At 34.8% G+C, this 14,347-nt stretch overlaps 1 protein-coding gene across 3 annotated transcripts in view; it reads right to left on the bottom strand.

Annotated features, from left to right (window-relative positions):
- The window catches only part of LOC135687524 (uncharacterized), a 53,313-nt gene that overhangs the window by 19,360 nt on the left and 19,606 nt on the right, over positions 1 to 14,347 (bottom strand). For all 3 annotated transcript variants that reach the window (XM_065204098.2, XM_065204099.2, XM_065204100.2), the window contains 9 exons: positions 13,803 to 13,878; positions 13,329 to 13,424; positions 12,428 to 12,484; positions 10,831 to 10,881; positions 10,394 to 10,460; positions 8,246 to 8,320; positions 7,066 to 7,104; positions 5,970 to 5,991; positions 1,312 to 1,373 (listed from right to left, as the gene is read on the bottom strand). In XM_065204098.2, the coding sequence (XP_065060170.2) occupies positions 1,312 to 1,373; positions 5,970 to 5,991; positions 7,066 to 7,104; positions 8,246 to 8,320; positions 10,394 to 10,460; positions 10,831 to 10,881; positions 12,428 to 12,484; positions 13,329 to 13,424; positions 13,803 to 13,878 (545 nt within the window). The remainder of the gene's footprint in view (positions 1 to 1,311; positions 1,374 to 5,969; positions 5,992 to 7,065; positions 7,105 to 8,245; positions 8,321 to 10,393; positions 10,461 to 10,830; positions 10,882 to 12,427; positions 12,485 to 13,328; positions 13,425 to 13,802; positions 13,879 to 14,347) is intronic.

Genomic DNA, 14,347 nt, shown 5'->3' on the forward strand with positions numbered 1-14,347 from the left:
GATAAAAGATATAAAAATTCTCTAAAGAAAACTTGCCAAACAGGATCTTTTCTACAATCCACAATTTCTTCTGAACAAAAGCTACAGAGATTTCTCACCAAACAGGTTTAATATTTAATAGTTTTATCAAAAAACAGCCTCTGCCTACAACTGTGTTTACAATAAACAAGATGATTTATTGTGAACAAAACGTATGACAACTTTTCTAGTAATTGTTTACTCTTGCACACAACACAAAGCACCAAGACAAAGAATCTTAAAAAATTTAACTTTATACGGTTCATAATTATGAAATGAAAAAAGAAACATTTATAATATCAGATCAGAACAAAAATGGAAATTGACATAGAAGCATGAAAGTTAAATGGCATTAAGAAAGTTGAAGTCAATAAATGACTCTTATTCTGCTTTGAGAAAAGTGCAGCTAAACCAAATTTTGGAAATCTTCTTATAAGGAAAGTCAAGCATAAAATCATAATAATTCAGAAACTAAGATGCAATTTAGGTGCCTTTGAATGAGGACGATTAGAAGCCTTACTCAATATGATTATGTAAGATTTTTGAAACAGATTTTTTGAAGGGGATGTCACACCTCATGCCCTCTTTAGCTACGGTCCTGCTTACAAAATTGGACCCTATACTATACCCCATACTTGTAATTTGTTTCTGCGAGCAAGAAATAGGATGGTATTGCCAAATTTAGGACATTGTAACAAATAACAACTGGAGTTACACAAGAGGTATCCACTATGCCTCTCGTTGAAACTAAGAAAATTGATAATATATGCAATCAAGCATCTTGTATATGCAGTCATACATACACAGGGCCTTAGACAAAGGTATTTTCCTGGAGGTTAATGAAAGAGAAGATAAAACAGATCCAAACAGCCAAAGCAGTAGTCTTTAAAGTTTGTCACCAGTATTTATTAGAACTACCATCACCACAAAGATTGAAATTTGTAGGAAAGCAATCTAGTAGTTAAGGTACTTAACTGAGAACCATCATACCAGTGTGAAGGTTTTTGACCATTGTGCCTAATCTGTGACAGTGGCATTGTAAAAAATATTCTGTGACAGTAGCGTTGTAAAAAAAATTCATGGGAGTTTGAATTAAATGATAAATCAAAGACTGACCAGTATTTCTTCATTCCTCAGAGAAAATTCTCAACATGATGCAAAATATGATTGACATCAATTTGCAATTCACAAGTTCACAGCCTTGGGAATTTTAAATTAAATGCTACTCAATCAAATTACAACAAATATCCAGCAAAAGAACTAAGAAAAAGTACATTGTAACAAATTGCTTACTGAGGCTGGTCGTGTTCCTTGACGAAATGAATGCTTCTTTCCAAGAAACGATGTCTTCCCGTCTAGAAATGAAAATGCAAGATATTCAGAGGTCGTGTTCATATTTCTTAAGAACTGACTTCATAAACTTTAAGAAAAATTTTTGAAAAAAATTATCTTGGAATGATCACTTGCAATATTAGAACTTATTTGCTGCACAAATTTGTTGGAACTGAAAAGCTGGCTAATTTATGTCATCGAAATTCCTTTTAAAAATTAACAGATCATCTCACCCCAAAAAAGTTCCCAAAAGACTAGTCCTAGTTTTTGTGCTGAAGGGGATGTCAAGGTCTCATTTGCCAACAAGTGAGTGAGGTAACATTTAACTGCTGACAACTTTGAAAATTGATCTACAAGGCACTGGCAAAAAACATTGGTAAATTGGTGAAACAGAAATGAGAGTGCTGAACCTCCAACACCCCAATACTCATGACTCTGCTTGTAACAATTTGTAATGTATTTATAATGGTTATTAAACCCACCTAATGCCACAGAAAATGATACTTTAATAGATAGAACAATGTACTTCAAATGGCTAGCTACCATATCATATTTTTGGATTGAAATTAGGTACAAATGGATAACCAGATGGAAGAGATTAGAATCAAGTTTATCAATTGATGTGATGAAGGTAGCCATCTCATAAACAAAACAATTGTGTATAGGGCAAATCAATTTTAAGCATTTTATGGATAGCATAAGCAATTATAGATTCTGGGCTTAGATTAAGACTATTACTTTAATTATATAAAAACAACTTTATATAACAACTCTGCCAAAACAAACAAAAACAAACTGCAATTCAAATCTAACCACAGATGGTGCTACACAGGCTCAGAGAGCAGTAAGAAAAGTTGGGGGTCTAAAAAGTGTGGTGTCAAAACCGAATAAAAAGAAACTTTGCTGGTGGTCTGCTTCTCAAAATTTTGCATTTTTTGCAAAAAGTAGGACAGGCTAAAGGCCCCCAAGCTCCCTGCTCCATAGTGCCTGCTACAACAAGTTTCACAAAGTATGGTACAAAAAGGTTACATTCAAACTTATGGCTTGTGATTGTCATATGATATGCTTCAAAATTAGGTATCATAGCCCAGAGGGTCCTGAACATATGAGGTCTAATGTTGAAAGCAAGAATTATTGGAAAACAAAATATTTTCAGCAGACTGAAATAACATATACTCTAGAAAGCCATTGTAATTATTATTTAATTTGATTCATTAATGAATATTATAAATCAGTATCATGCTATTTTCTATTAAAAGTTGGAGGAGCATCTGCCAAAAAAAAAAACCAGAATACCTTGCAATATTTGTAATGAAGATAGGCCACAAACAGGTTAAAGTTTGTAAATTGTTTCTTTACCTGCCTAAAGCAGTCTCTAGTGATATTCCAGACATAAATTCATTCAGCATCGATCAAATAAGCAAATATGTTTTACAAACAGTTTTCAGAATTAGCAATGATCGAACCAGAACTGCATCTGTGCGAGCAGAAAACCATCAAGCAAAAGTCGATTATTATAAAACCATAGGAATTTACAAATCTCCGTTAGATGATGGTTACTGCGGCTTGACAGGTAAACCATTGTTACAGAAATCGTGTTTATAACAAGATTTTTAACTTCCTCGAAAATATCCCGGTTCTCTCCCGGCTCGCTGTGTGATATGCGCCAAAAGCCCTTACAAAGCAAAATATCAAAAATTTCTGAGTTTATCCTCGACGGGAAGGGCAACAATTTTCACTATCATGTTACTTTGGAAAACCGCAGATGCCGAACAAACACGCATGAAAACCAACGAAGCTGGCGGGCCTAGTATCTATTTGTGCAGAAATGAAAGCAAAATTCATCTGCAAAACAATCCAAAAGCATAATGTTTACTTTACGAGAAATAGGAATAAAACTAATGTAATCACCAACGTTGAATGTTTCAACACATCCTCCACAAAACAATTCGAAGGTCCTTAACGTTCAACAGAATGCAAACTATCTTAAATTTGTATAAGGCAATATCCTGACTTTGCATCAGTAAATCCCATTTTTCCCCGACCTTCCTAAAGCTATAAGGCAACTTCTACACGAACTCGCATTGACAAAATTATCCCATTAATGCATCACAAAGTGAACGGTGGATGCATTGGAACCAAACAGATTTACTGGCCTATCGCATCCGAATGAAATCCGTACATGGAGAGAAAACAGAAGGTATCATGCTGCTTGCAAAACTTGCTTCCACGTCGAATCAAGGTAAATCAACGCTCCTTCAATCATTTACATAAGAAAACCTGTTTCTTTAGGCGGCGAAGAAAGAAACATCACACTAATTCGTAATTACCTGAAAACCGAGTCAGATCATTGATTTCCTGCCCGCCATCTTGAAGTACTGTACTAAATATTTCGTGTCCAATGATGCGTTTAAAATCCGGACTCATTGTGACAATGCGCATAATAAGCATCATAACATGAACAACGGAGCCGCACAATGACGGCAATCTTAGATTCCACAACAACAAAATAACTGTTTATTTAAATCTAGACTTGATGTAAAAACATCATAACAAGAAACTTTCTGTTAAATGGCTAAGATGATAAGCTGAGCTTCGGGCTTAACCTCGACACCGGCCGTCAAGGAATGCCATTGATGCCTCTCTGAACAAATGGGGGGGGGGGGGGTGTCATGTAATGAGCCAAGAAATGCAAAATGGCTTGTTAACCATATTTTCTCTCCCGTTTATCATAATCATGACGACATTAATACTTTTGCTTAATCAATTGCATCTCCTAAATTTTTGAAAGCGATGATGACAGATAACAGCATGTTTTGTTTCTCAAAAACTACGTCTTCAGAAAGGAACGAAAGATGAGCTACAAAATAACATAATCCGAAAGCAGCAAGCGAGGGTCTCTTCAGCAAATGGGAGCTTGGGGATGGGGTTGGCAAAATGGTCCCCCGCACCCAATATCTTATCATCGATATGATCGAGAATAAACAGAGCGACTGATGAATCCATCTCTCGTTTGTGAAAAAAGTTTCCCAAGATTTCTCAAAACATCAAAGTGCCTTTCTTGAAACACCTTCAAACAGGACATAGAAAATGCCATTCTACCATTTGGCATTTTACCATTGTTACAAAAAACTTCAAAATGGGAGGGCATAAGATAGAAAAAGTTTAGATACAAAACTTAACAATATATTTCATTCCCATTTGTTGCTAGAATTTGTGCCCCTCAAACGATTATAAAAACCCCTTGTTTTCAATAAACAAATCCGTTTGCTGTTACTGTTCTCAAACAACATTGTCCTTCAAACAATTCTGCTTTTTCTACGGTGCAGTTTTTCTTTACATTTTCTAAAACTTTTCAGCTTTTAAAAGAAAACTTTAACGTAAAACAAACCACTTTATATTTTAATCAAACAAAGGCTTTGAAAAGAAATTTTTGAATTATTCAAAGGCGAGTTCTGGCGTTTCCTAATTCTTTGACAAAACCGTTTTCTAAAAATAATGTTAAGAGATGGCTAACATAGTGAGAAAGTTTTGAAATAAGATATAAAGGCACCTATCAAAAGCCCACAAGAACAAATGTTTTGTTTGACACAATGTATGCATAGGTCGTGGGTACTAACTTGTAAGGCTGACAAAAAAAGAAAAACTTGATCCGAGATTGTGTATTCTGTGAGTCGATTTTCTATTCATAAGAATAATGTCAATATTGTCATTGGACTTGAAATAGCCTGAACTTCTCCAGAAAGTCAAATGACAAAATTTCCAGTACACTGGAGCATAAAAACCACAAATGAAAACCCCTTTCGCGTATTCGTTTTCCGAAAACATAGAAAAATATACAAAAATTATCAGGAAACCCATTATCGTTTCAAGTAGGGTAAAAATAGATTTAGAATATTGCACCCCTTCTCTAATTCGTGTTGATAATTAAGAGACCGATGATTTTTAACAGAAGAAGGAATTTAATGTTGCTCGGCATTCCATTTTGTTACCCACAAATATAATAAAGCACAAAACTTAAAAAGGAACATCTCATCACCGTCTCATCCGTTGAATAGCAATATTACACTAAAACCATAGAAAATTGATGCGTTAAAAAGCAAACTATACTAATTATCTAGGCTTAATATATTGTGGGCTCTGAGAAACAAATATCGGACAGCAGAAATTCCACAAAGGACCGGAGATAATTGAAAGACCAGAGAAAATTGAAAGACCAGAATTAGTGATGCAGGAAAATGCCCGTTATCTTGAAGAGACTTTTACAAAGTTATAAAGGTAGAGAAGAAACTTTTTGGCAAAATGTTTTGTCTGTCTTTTGGAGGTGTCCGCTACAAATTGATGTCCGTTCAAGGAGATGACCGCTATAAGTAGGTGTCCGCTGATAGAAGTTTCGCGGCAACGTATTTCTTTAGGCAATTCAGAGGTGCAGTGCCTTGCAATGGAAGGTTTTTATGAAATGAGAACAACATGTTTACATATTGTCTTGCTAAAATGGTCTGGGGCAAGTGACGTCAACGATGAAATGAGGAAGTACCTCTGTTAAAATCCGTTCCACAGGATTCTAATGTCAGAACTCATATGATTGACAAACACTTATTCAAGAGAAAATGACTCACCTTTATGGCTTTTCTTCAAGCCCTAAAAAATAAGCAAAATTAATACAGTCATGACGTGGTTCATGATGGATTTAGGCTATTTTAGAAATGCATAATAACCACTGTCAATTATGAACTCTAATCTCTTGAGTTCAAGCTAATATCAATTCCATCTAGTTCATTCGAAACATTTTTAATCTCTCTTTAAGAAGCAAAACTAAGGAAACATGAGATAAAGAAAAGCAAAACGGTTAAGTGGTAAGATATGGGCTGAAATCGCAGTGGCAACATAAATAAGTTAGCTGTCTTTGAAAGAAGCTTAATTTGAAGACTGTTTGCAGAGAAGTTTCGTTCCCGGGAAATCGTTTCGATTTTATTTTAATGCCCCTTTCAAAAAAGTAATTAGCTATTAACTTCCATATGCCATTTTAATCTAAATAAAAACTAAGGCAAGCAATTCAACATCGATGTTCAAAATGTATAAACAGAAACGAAAATTGTGCCAATATCGAGCCAATATGAAAGTATTATGAATGCCCCATTCGAAAAATGATCAAATTTATCAAAAAGGGCTTCAACAAAATATATGATAAAAATTGCAGGTAAAGTTTCTTACAGTTTCTAAGAAAATTGATATTTCTTTAAAAATAGCACATTATAAATTCTAAAACAACGATTCGTATTATGATCGGGTAAAGCTCAAATATGCTAGCCTTTGAAACAAAGCAATGGCCTGGACATTGTCGTGTCGAAGGCCTAATTGCAAAATCTTAACCCTGCGACTCTCCTAAAGAAGGAGACAGCAGATCTTCTTGAATTTTGAGTATCAATTTAACAATGAAGTTAAACCACAAACTAAATCACATACTGTACAAATTCTTAAACCGAGAATAAAACTGTGCCTAGCAATGTAGGGAATTTTTTATGGAACCCAATAATATAGTTTTTCCAAATTTGGCATCGGTTTTCCTGGTTACAAAAGCTTTGAAAACACTGAAAGCAGCTGTATTTATTAATTCTGGGTATGGATTACTCTAATGAAAAAAAGATCGAAAATGTATAATTGGCCACTCGTTCACAATGAAGACTGGATCACAGTGATCAATGGATCTCATACCTTGTCAAGCTGCTCTTTGTCTTTTCCAGACTTCTTTTCCTAAACAAATAAAATAAGATCATGAAGCGGTCAGGCAATACTTTAACGAATACATAATGAAACCTTAATGTCAATGCCAGTCTAGGTAGTGACGATGCAGTTAGACAAAATTTGCTGAATCCTGGTAATGCGAATAAAAGACCGGAATACAAATCTCTGTCTTAGCATCTCCTTAAATCGTTCAGAAAAGGTATTTTGGTGCCAAATTATTATGCAAAGTTAAGTTCGGGTTCAGTTTAGAAATATCAGTGGATCAAAGTATTAGTGAGAAGTTGACCAAAAATTCGCATCGTCTGGCCCCTTACATTTTCTTTGGGATGTTTGGCTTGGACAAATAAAAATATAATAATTATACTTGGAAATGACACGACAGGACACAACTCTTCCTAAGAACTCTTCCTAAAATTGGAACTGAATTGCAATTGTTTGAACTGGCAAACAATGCCTTTGTGAATGGCCTAGTTGAAAGTGGTAAAATTCTTTCAACATTATGATTCAACTTTCAACTTCTCTTACGCCAAATGCTTTCACTAACAGGAAACGTTTTTGTCTCCACCATTCATAGTTCAGGCGGAACGACATGCATGATTTGTCTACGCGTTGTTGTGAGAAGTTCGAATTTCCACAGTGCGAGTGTCTTATTGGACCAAACCTGCCTGCAAGTACGGTGTGCTCGCTCTTGCTAATATTGCTTGAAAATTTTTGAGGTACAAGTCAGGGTGCCTTGATCTACAAATTTGCGTCATTAACCTCACATGACTTGAAGTGAGTAAACATTTTTCAAGCTGGGACTGGTAGCTAGTGAAATATAGCTTAATATAAAGCCTACAACTACGAATAAATTTGAAAAAATATATCATGATGACAACTTAGCTGAAAAACAATTGATGTGAGTATTAATTGTAAAGTCTGTGTAGAGCACGACTCGCTAAATTTATGGCTTAAGCTTAGGATGGTGATTATTATGATATTTCTTGGAATCTAGTAGCACAGAGAAATAAATAAAACGGAAAACTCTACAGTGCCGAAAATATAATTTCAGTATGCAAAAAATCTTCAAGTATTTGCACTAAAACATTGAGGATTTTTCAGTACATTTTCAATACTACTAAAAACAACGTTTTGATAAAAACGTAAATACCTTTTTGTTTTTTCTTAATATTCCAAATTTCTTCTCCTTTTTCTTCTCCTCGGTACAGACCGAACTCTTTCGCACCTGAACACAACAATAAATATGTACAGATCTTTTTTCAGTCGAACTTGTAACTTCCAAATGTTTATTCGCCATGCCGCGCTCTGCATTATTTCTTTATAATTATCTTGGTATCTATACACAAATGAATACCACGTTGAGTAAATACAAATTGACCACAGGCTCAACTAATGCGGCGACGGCGAATGCCGTAATGACGCATGCGATATCGAGCCAATATCAGCAACCAGCGCACGAACGCGGACGAACACAGCATTCTAATCAATCTCGTGATAAGGTTGCCTAATGTTGACACCAAGTGAACATCTTTCTGTACAGGAAGTGCAAATATAACCGGCTGAATACATATATTTCCGCATTGAAATACAAGAAATCTACAAATGTTCACAGCGTATGTAACGAAATTCATCGATGGAATGGCTTAACAGGCACAAGGTAGTAATATCTTTAAAAGTACACAGGAAAGGGCAATCTAAAATTTGGAATTATTTGGTAAATCAAATTATAATACCTTATGAAGGAAAACAATCAGGGAAAGAATCAGCAAGGAAAAAAATTGCTGAAAATATATTTTATCGCATGCTTGACACTTCAGTCAAGATGGAGCAAAATCCTAGAAGAATTCGGTGGGTGCAATTTAATGGCCCGTCTGAAAAAATACACAAATGCCTGTGGTATAGAATACTAATTTAGGAAGTAAAATTGGAAGTTTCAAGAAATACATGAACTAATCGTTGCTTTTGTTGTGGAAAATTAAGATAATACATGCATTCAAGAAGCATTCTATTCGTGAATTTATGGCATGAGCCCACGGACTACGTTTAGCGGCATTGCAATATTGATTTTTATCTGTTAAAACGATGTTTGTGGTTCGTGATAACGATTACCTAGGTACGGCTGAACGAAAACAAGCGTCAACGATATTTTGATAAAGTTTCAGTTCAGTGACTGAAGAAATACAGTTATCACATCCGAAAGATATTTCTAGAAAAACAGCAAGATATTTGTGACGTAAAAGGATTTTAAGCATATCTAAACCCAAGCACAAATCAGTTCCAAAATAAGTAACGGCTAGGCTTCTGTGGTCAACTAACAACAGTCATAAAAACACCAAGTTAAACATTAATTCAAAGGAACAAATCGCTCTATCCCTTAAATATGAAATAAGAATGGGCGCGCTCTCAAGCAAGGGATTTTTAATAACTAAAAATGTCTAAGGCAATAAGTTTTGAATCAACTGCTCTATTTTTGGAAAGAAAACAATTGGACAATTAAAGATATACTGAATAAGATAACTGGTGCAATTCGTCTTTGTTTTAAAATCATTCAAGCCTTCAATACGAAACAGTTTAAGCATATTTGCAAGACAGAAGTCTGTTGCTAAACATGTGGTTTTATTTGCATCTCTTTGCCACCAAACTATCAGGCACATATTTAGAAAAGTTGAATAATGGGGCTATGATTTCAAATTTTATATAAGTTCAATTTGAAGTAAATGTTGTTATTTTAAAAACAACCAATCTACGTTATTTCTATTAAATTTATTACAATCATTGTTGTATTTATTTGTAGTCAGATTCAGTTTTGACATTTTCTTTTGTGTTCGATTATCGTTAAGATTATTCTATGTTTTGGAATTTGAAAACATATGGACTTTAAAACTGAACCACTCTAACTGATATGCCTGAATCCGAAGCTACTGTTTTTTATACCAGCTCAAAGTAGTTTATTTAGCATGTGTAAATAGCTTGTAATTAACTTAATCAATTAATCAGAAATCCCTTAAAATGTCACGTGATAGACGTACCGAGAAATAGCTGTTTTCAAAAATTGGATTCCTACACTAAGATTAACAAGTGTTTTCTAGTTGGTACAATGGACTATTTAGACACGTGTTAGATACTTCTATTTAAAAAAGGGAAACACTTTTTTTGAAAAGAGGGTTTCGGTATTAGATATACCTTTTTAGATTTAGGCACAAATGGAATTTATAGCATGCAATGTTGCTGAAGTACGCCAACGATAACAAAAGGTGTGATTGAATCAAGAACTACAAAATACTAGGTTATCACTCACCCTTTCAGCTATTTCAGAGCTAGTGCCTTCATCAGTGTCAATGTCAAGCTCGTCATCTTCTGTATCTCTGTTGAAATAAAAAGTTGTGTATAGATAAATATAAAACGTTTTTAAGGTTGACGATAGATACTACGTTTCTTTAAATTTTGTTACACGTCAAATGGCTGTCCTGCAAGGGTTTCTTAAATGAACTCTAAAGAGAATAAGAAGGCTTAATCAGGTAGGGGAACAAGGGATTGACAAGTTATAAAAAACTCTATGTATCAACATTTCACTACAGCTCGAAAGTGAGGGCCTTTTGATTGAATATCAAGTATTTTAGTCAAATGTCATCTTTAGGGAATTTTATCAAAAATGCTTTGTAAGGTTGCCTATAAAGTTTTTTACGGCTCTTTCTCTTTTAAAATCTCAAGTTTGAGTGAAGAAAAGTGTTATACCTGTCTCCACTTATTTCACTAGATGAGCGGGTTCTGTCCTTTGACGGGTGTCTAAAAGAATAAACAACGGTATAATTATAACAGCCGTTTAGTAATGCCGATATAAAAAGTGAAATATAAAAACCATATGCCCTGGACGTAAGGCTTCAGCAACAACTAAGTTGAATCAATCATGCACAAGGCGGTAACAAAATCTGAAAACCAATTTTGCAGAAATAAGAAAATGCAACTGGCTGCAATGAACAAGGTATCGTTAAAAATGCTGATTGTAGGATCAAGTTACTTGTATGTCATCTTTCTACGAAACTGCATTAGAATACGGCTTGACAACCATCTCACTGTTTATCGATAGCTATTTCACCGTTCCAGGACACAGAGAACAATTTAGACAAGCGTTGGTTGGCATCAGCAGAAAGCGGTAATTGGTGGCCAATAAAAAACATAACCAATTCCTCGTTTCAAACGCATTCTACAGCATCCTTGAGATTTGCAAAGACAACTTCGGACTTGGGGCTCTCCTGATCAAAGTTCGACGAGCTTAAAGCTACAATGGTGTATTTACAACAACATGGAACAAGTCACACATAAAGACCAAATATTTGCATAGCTGTAGACATGGCAGTCGAGAGCGCGGCTAAACTTTTAGAGTTTGGCGACCCTACCAAATCAAAGGACCCATTCTAGACACCAAAATACAACAGAGTTCTAAAGTGATGATTTCACACAAATCTATTTTTGGAAATTCTGAATTTGGAGCACATAACCTGAAAAAGCAATCGTGGAATATCTCTAAACAAACAAAACAGCCTAATGTGTTGGCTCTTTCCCCATCATTGTTAATTTGTCTCTGTTCATAACTTTTTTTACTCAAGCCAAAATAACAGAAACCTGTTGGCAAAATCAAAATCTTTCACTGTCCAAATCTGACCTAGTTATTAACCCATTTATCTGAATTATCCATATATAAAAGAATTTCAAAGTTATTTCAAGTTATTTTTGTGGTCAAGAGTCACAAAATATGAAATAATTTTTATGACGTCACATTGTAGAACTCTCGTTACACTGTCGTGATAGATAAGATAAAGATTTTAATTTGATAAAAATGAGAAAAATCAAAATCCGGCTAAGCAGAATAAGAAATAAAGCATAATACATTTTTTGTTTTGAAAAGAGGCCAATAGTGCCTTTTTTTGTAGCAACGATAATATTGTTACCTGCAAAGTTAGGCAGATCAGTGCGACTTTAGTCTGCTTTGCGCCAGTTCAGGTCTCAGAACCCCCGTTTATGATTACAACAAAGAAATTGGGTGTGACGAAAAATGAAAAGAAAGTAAACGACCTGAAGTTCATAAAAGAACCCATTTGCTCTTCATCGAATGGATATGCAAATAAACCAAAAGGTTTCCTTCCGCACTCTCAGACATGAATTCAAAATCGTCCAGACATAAGATTTCCCTTTCATCAACCGAGGTTCATTATGCCTCAAAGCCCTATTGTAATTCGTCATTTGTCAGTAGTCATTGTAACCAATCTACCATCTGTGCTCCGTAACGCCTGGTAAAAGCTTTGATTTTAGGAAAAAAGATGTTAGCACTTACAATCCAATCTCCGATATACTTGGTATATGCAATCCATCCTTGGAGATTGCTGTGGTTCTGGAAAGAAGGGAATAACTCCATTAAAAACGTTAATGAAACTGTTATACAAACAAATGTAGAGTTGTTGACAGTCAAGACTAAGCCTTTCTTGAGTTGTCTTTTACAAGAAATTCAGTGAAAATAAACAGACAAATTATAATGGTATTTTGTGTGTAGCTTGTTGTCAAATGAAGCAAGAAGAGAAGATAACGTATAAATAAATATTTAATGAAAAAAACATCTCATTTTATAACCTCGAAATGACGAAGATAAAATTCGTTCAGCTTTTTGTCATATCATTTTTGGGCTGTATAATTCTTGTTAATATCAGACATGTTGCATCAGTTAACTGTGGATATTTCTCATTATAGATCAAAATTTTGCAGATCTGCACTAGGAAACCCCCTGGACCCTAGCAGCTTTTATCGACATAACTTTTGTTCAACGAGCAAATATATGTACCCTTCAATTTAAAGCGCTTATACCTTTCAATTTTATTATCTGAAATATTAGCTGAATAAATTTGTGTATGACAAAAAATCTGCAAGGAATCTTGCTACAAAAAACAGAGCAAAGCAGTTAACTCGACACTCGACACTTAAATTCTACAAGATGCAAAGCATGGGCGGACACTTGGTCAAATATTGGGGGGCAAGCCTATTGTTTTAATAAGATGACGTCACATTTCTCATTGTTTTAGAACAAAAGACAAACAATCGTCCTCTAAAGAATTGGGGGGGCGGTCATCCTTTCGCCCCCCCAGGTGTCCGCCACTGATGCAAAGCACATTTATTTTTCCAGTATCTAACATTATACTTATCAATAATTAAAGGGAAGAAAAAAAGGATAGCAATGAACTTACAGCATTATATCGTCAAGTCTCAATTCACACGTTGAATCAATGCCAGAATCTCTGTTGCTGATGCTACTCGTTTCGATCATAGTGTGTCGTTTCGTCCTGTAAACAAACCACAAAGGTGATTAACTTGAAATCAAACCATACGAAGGTTGCACGGTGAGGTAAAACTTTAACAACTTTACACTGGTGTGTTTTTTCAACACATGTTTAAAGTCCAAATCAACACTACATTGTGAATAATGTTTGCTGAGATTGCCTGGAAGCAACAAATTATCAGAGTTACAAGCAATGTTCAGGTAAACCCTGGAAAAACCTTTTACTTGACTAAGAAATGTCTCCATTTAGCTTTTTATACGGTCAATGGAAAGGCAAGAATCCGGATCTGATAACGAAGCATCATTATGCAGTTGCATTTATACCAAAGAAATAAATGAACACGTTACATGCTACAGAGACTAAATCACGTGACGAACTTACTTGTCGTACTCCTCTCCCTTCCTGGAAGCGAACAGCCTCTCTGTGCTGATGCCTCCCATAATTGTCCTCCGTCTCTCTAAAACAATACACAATAAAGAGTTTCAGCTGGTTAGCAGCTGGTAACTATCTTGATAACAATTGGTAACCTAGGTATACTAAAGGAAAGAAGTTCCAACATCAATATGACAGCTGTTTTTAATTGTAACTATATAAAACCGACACTATCTAGGATGCAGATTTACAACATTGTAAACCAAACCAAGTAGCCTTTGGTCCTAATAGCCTACAGTCATGAAGTAAAATCCGCAAAATATTTAAATAGCTTCAAATATATTATAAAAAAGTGGAAGACCCAAACTGTAAAAGCAATGCATGCCACTAAGTCTCTTAAAGTTTAGCTTTTATAAATTCCTTTAAGTGAAATCTGTAAAAACATTTATCTATGTACATTTATGTTTCTTTTCATCTATTCGTGTAGTTATTTATCGATTGGGATCAGTTTGATTAGTACATATGAATTTTTACATAATAAGCTACAAGTAAAT

Source organism: Rhopilema esculentum, chromosome 20 (assembly GCF_057945365.1).
Source record: "Rhopilema esculentum isolate cy_ngs chromosome 20, ASM5794536v1, whole genome shotgun sequence".
NCBI classification, from domain to species: domain Eukaryota; kingdom Metazoa; phylum Cnidaria; class Scyphozoa; order Rhizostomeae; family Rhizostomatidae; genus Rhopilema; species Rhopilema esculentum.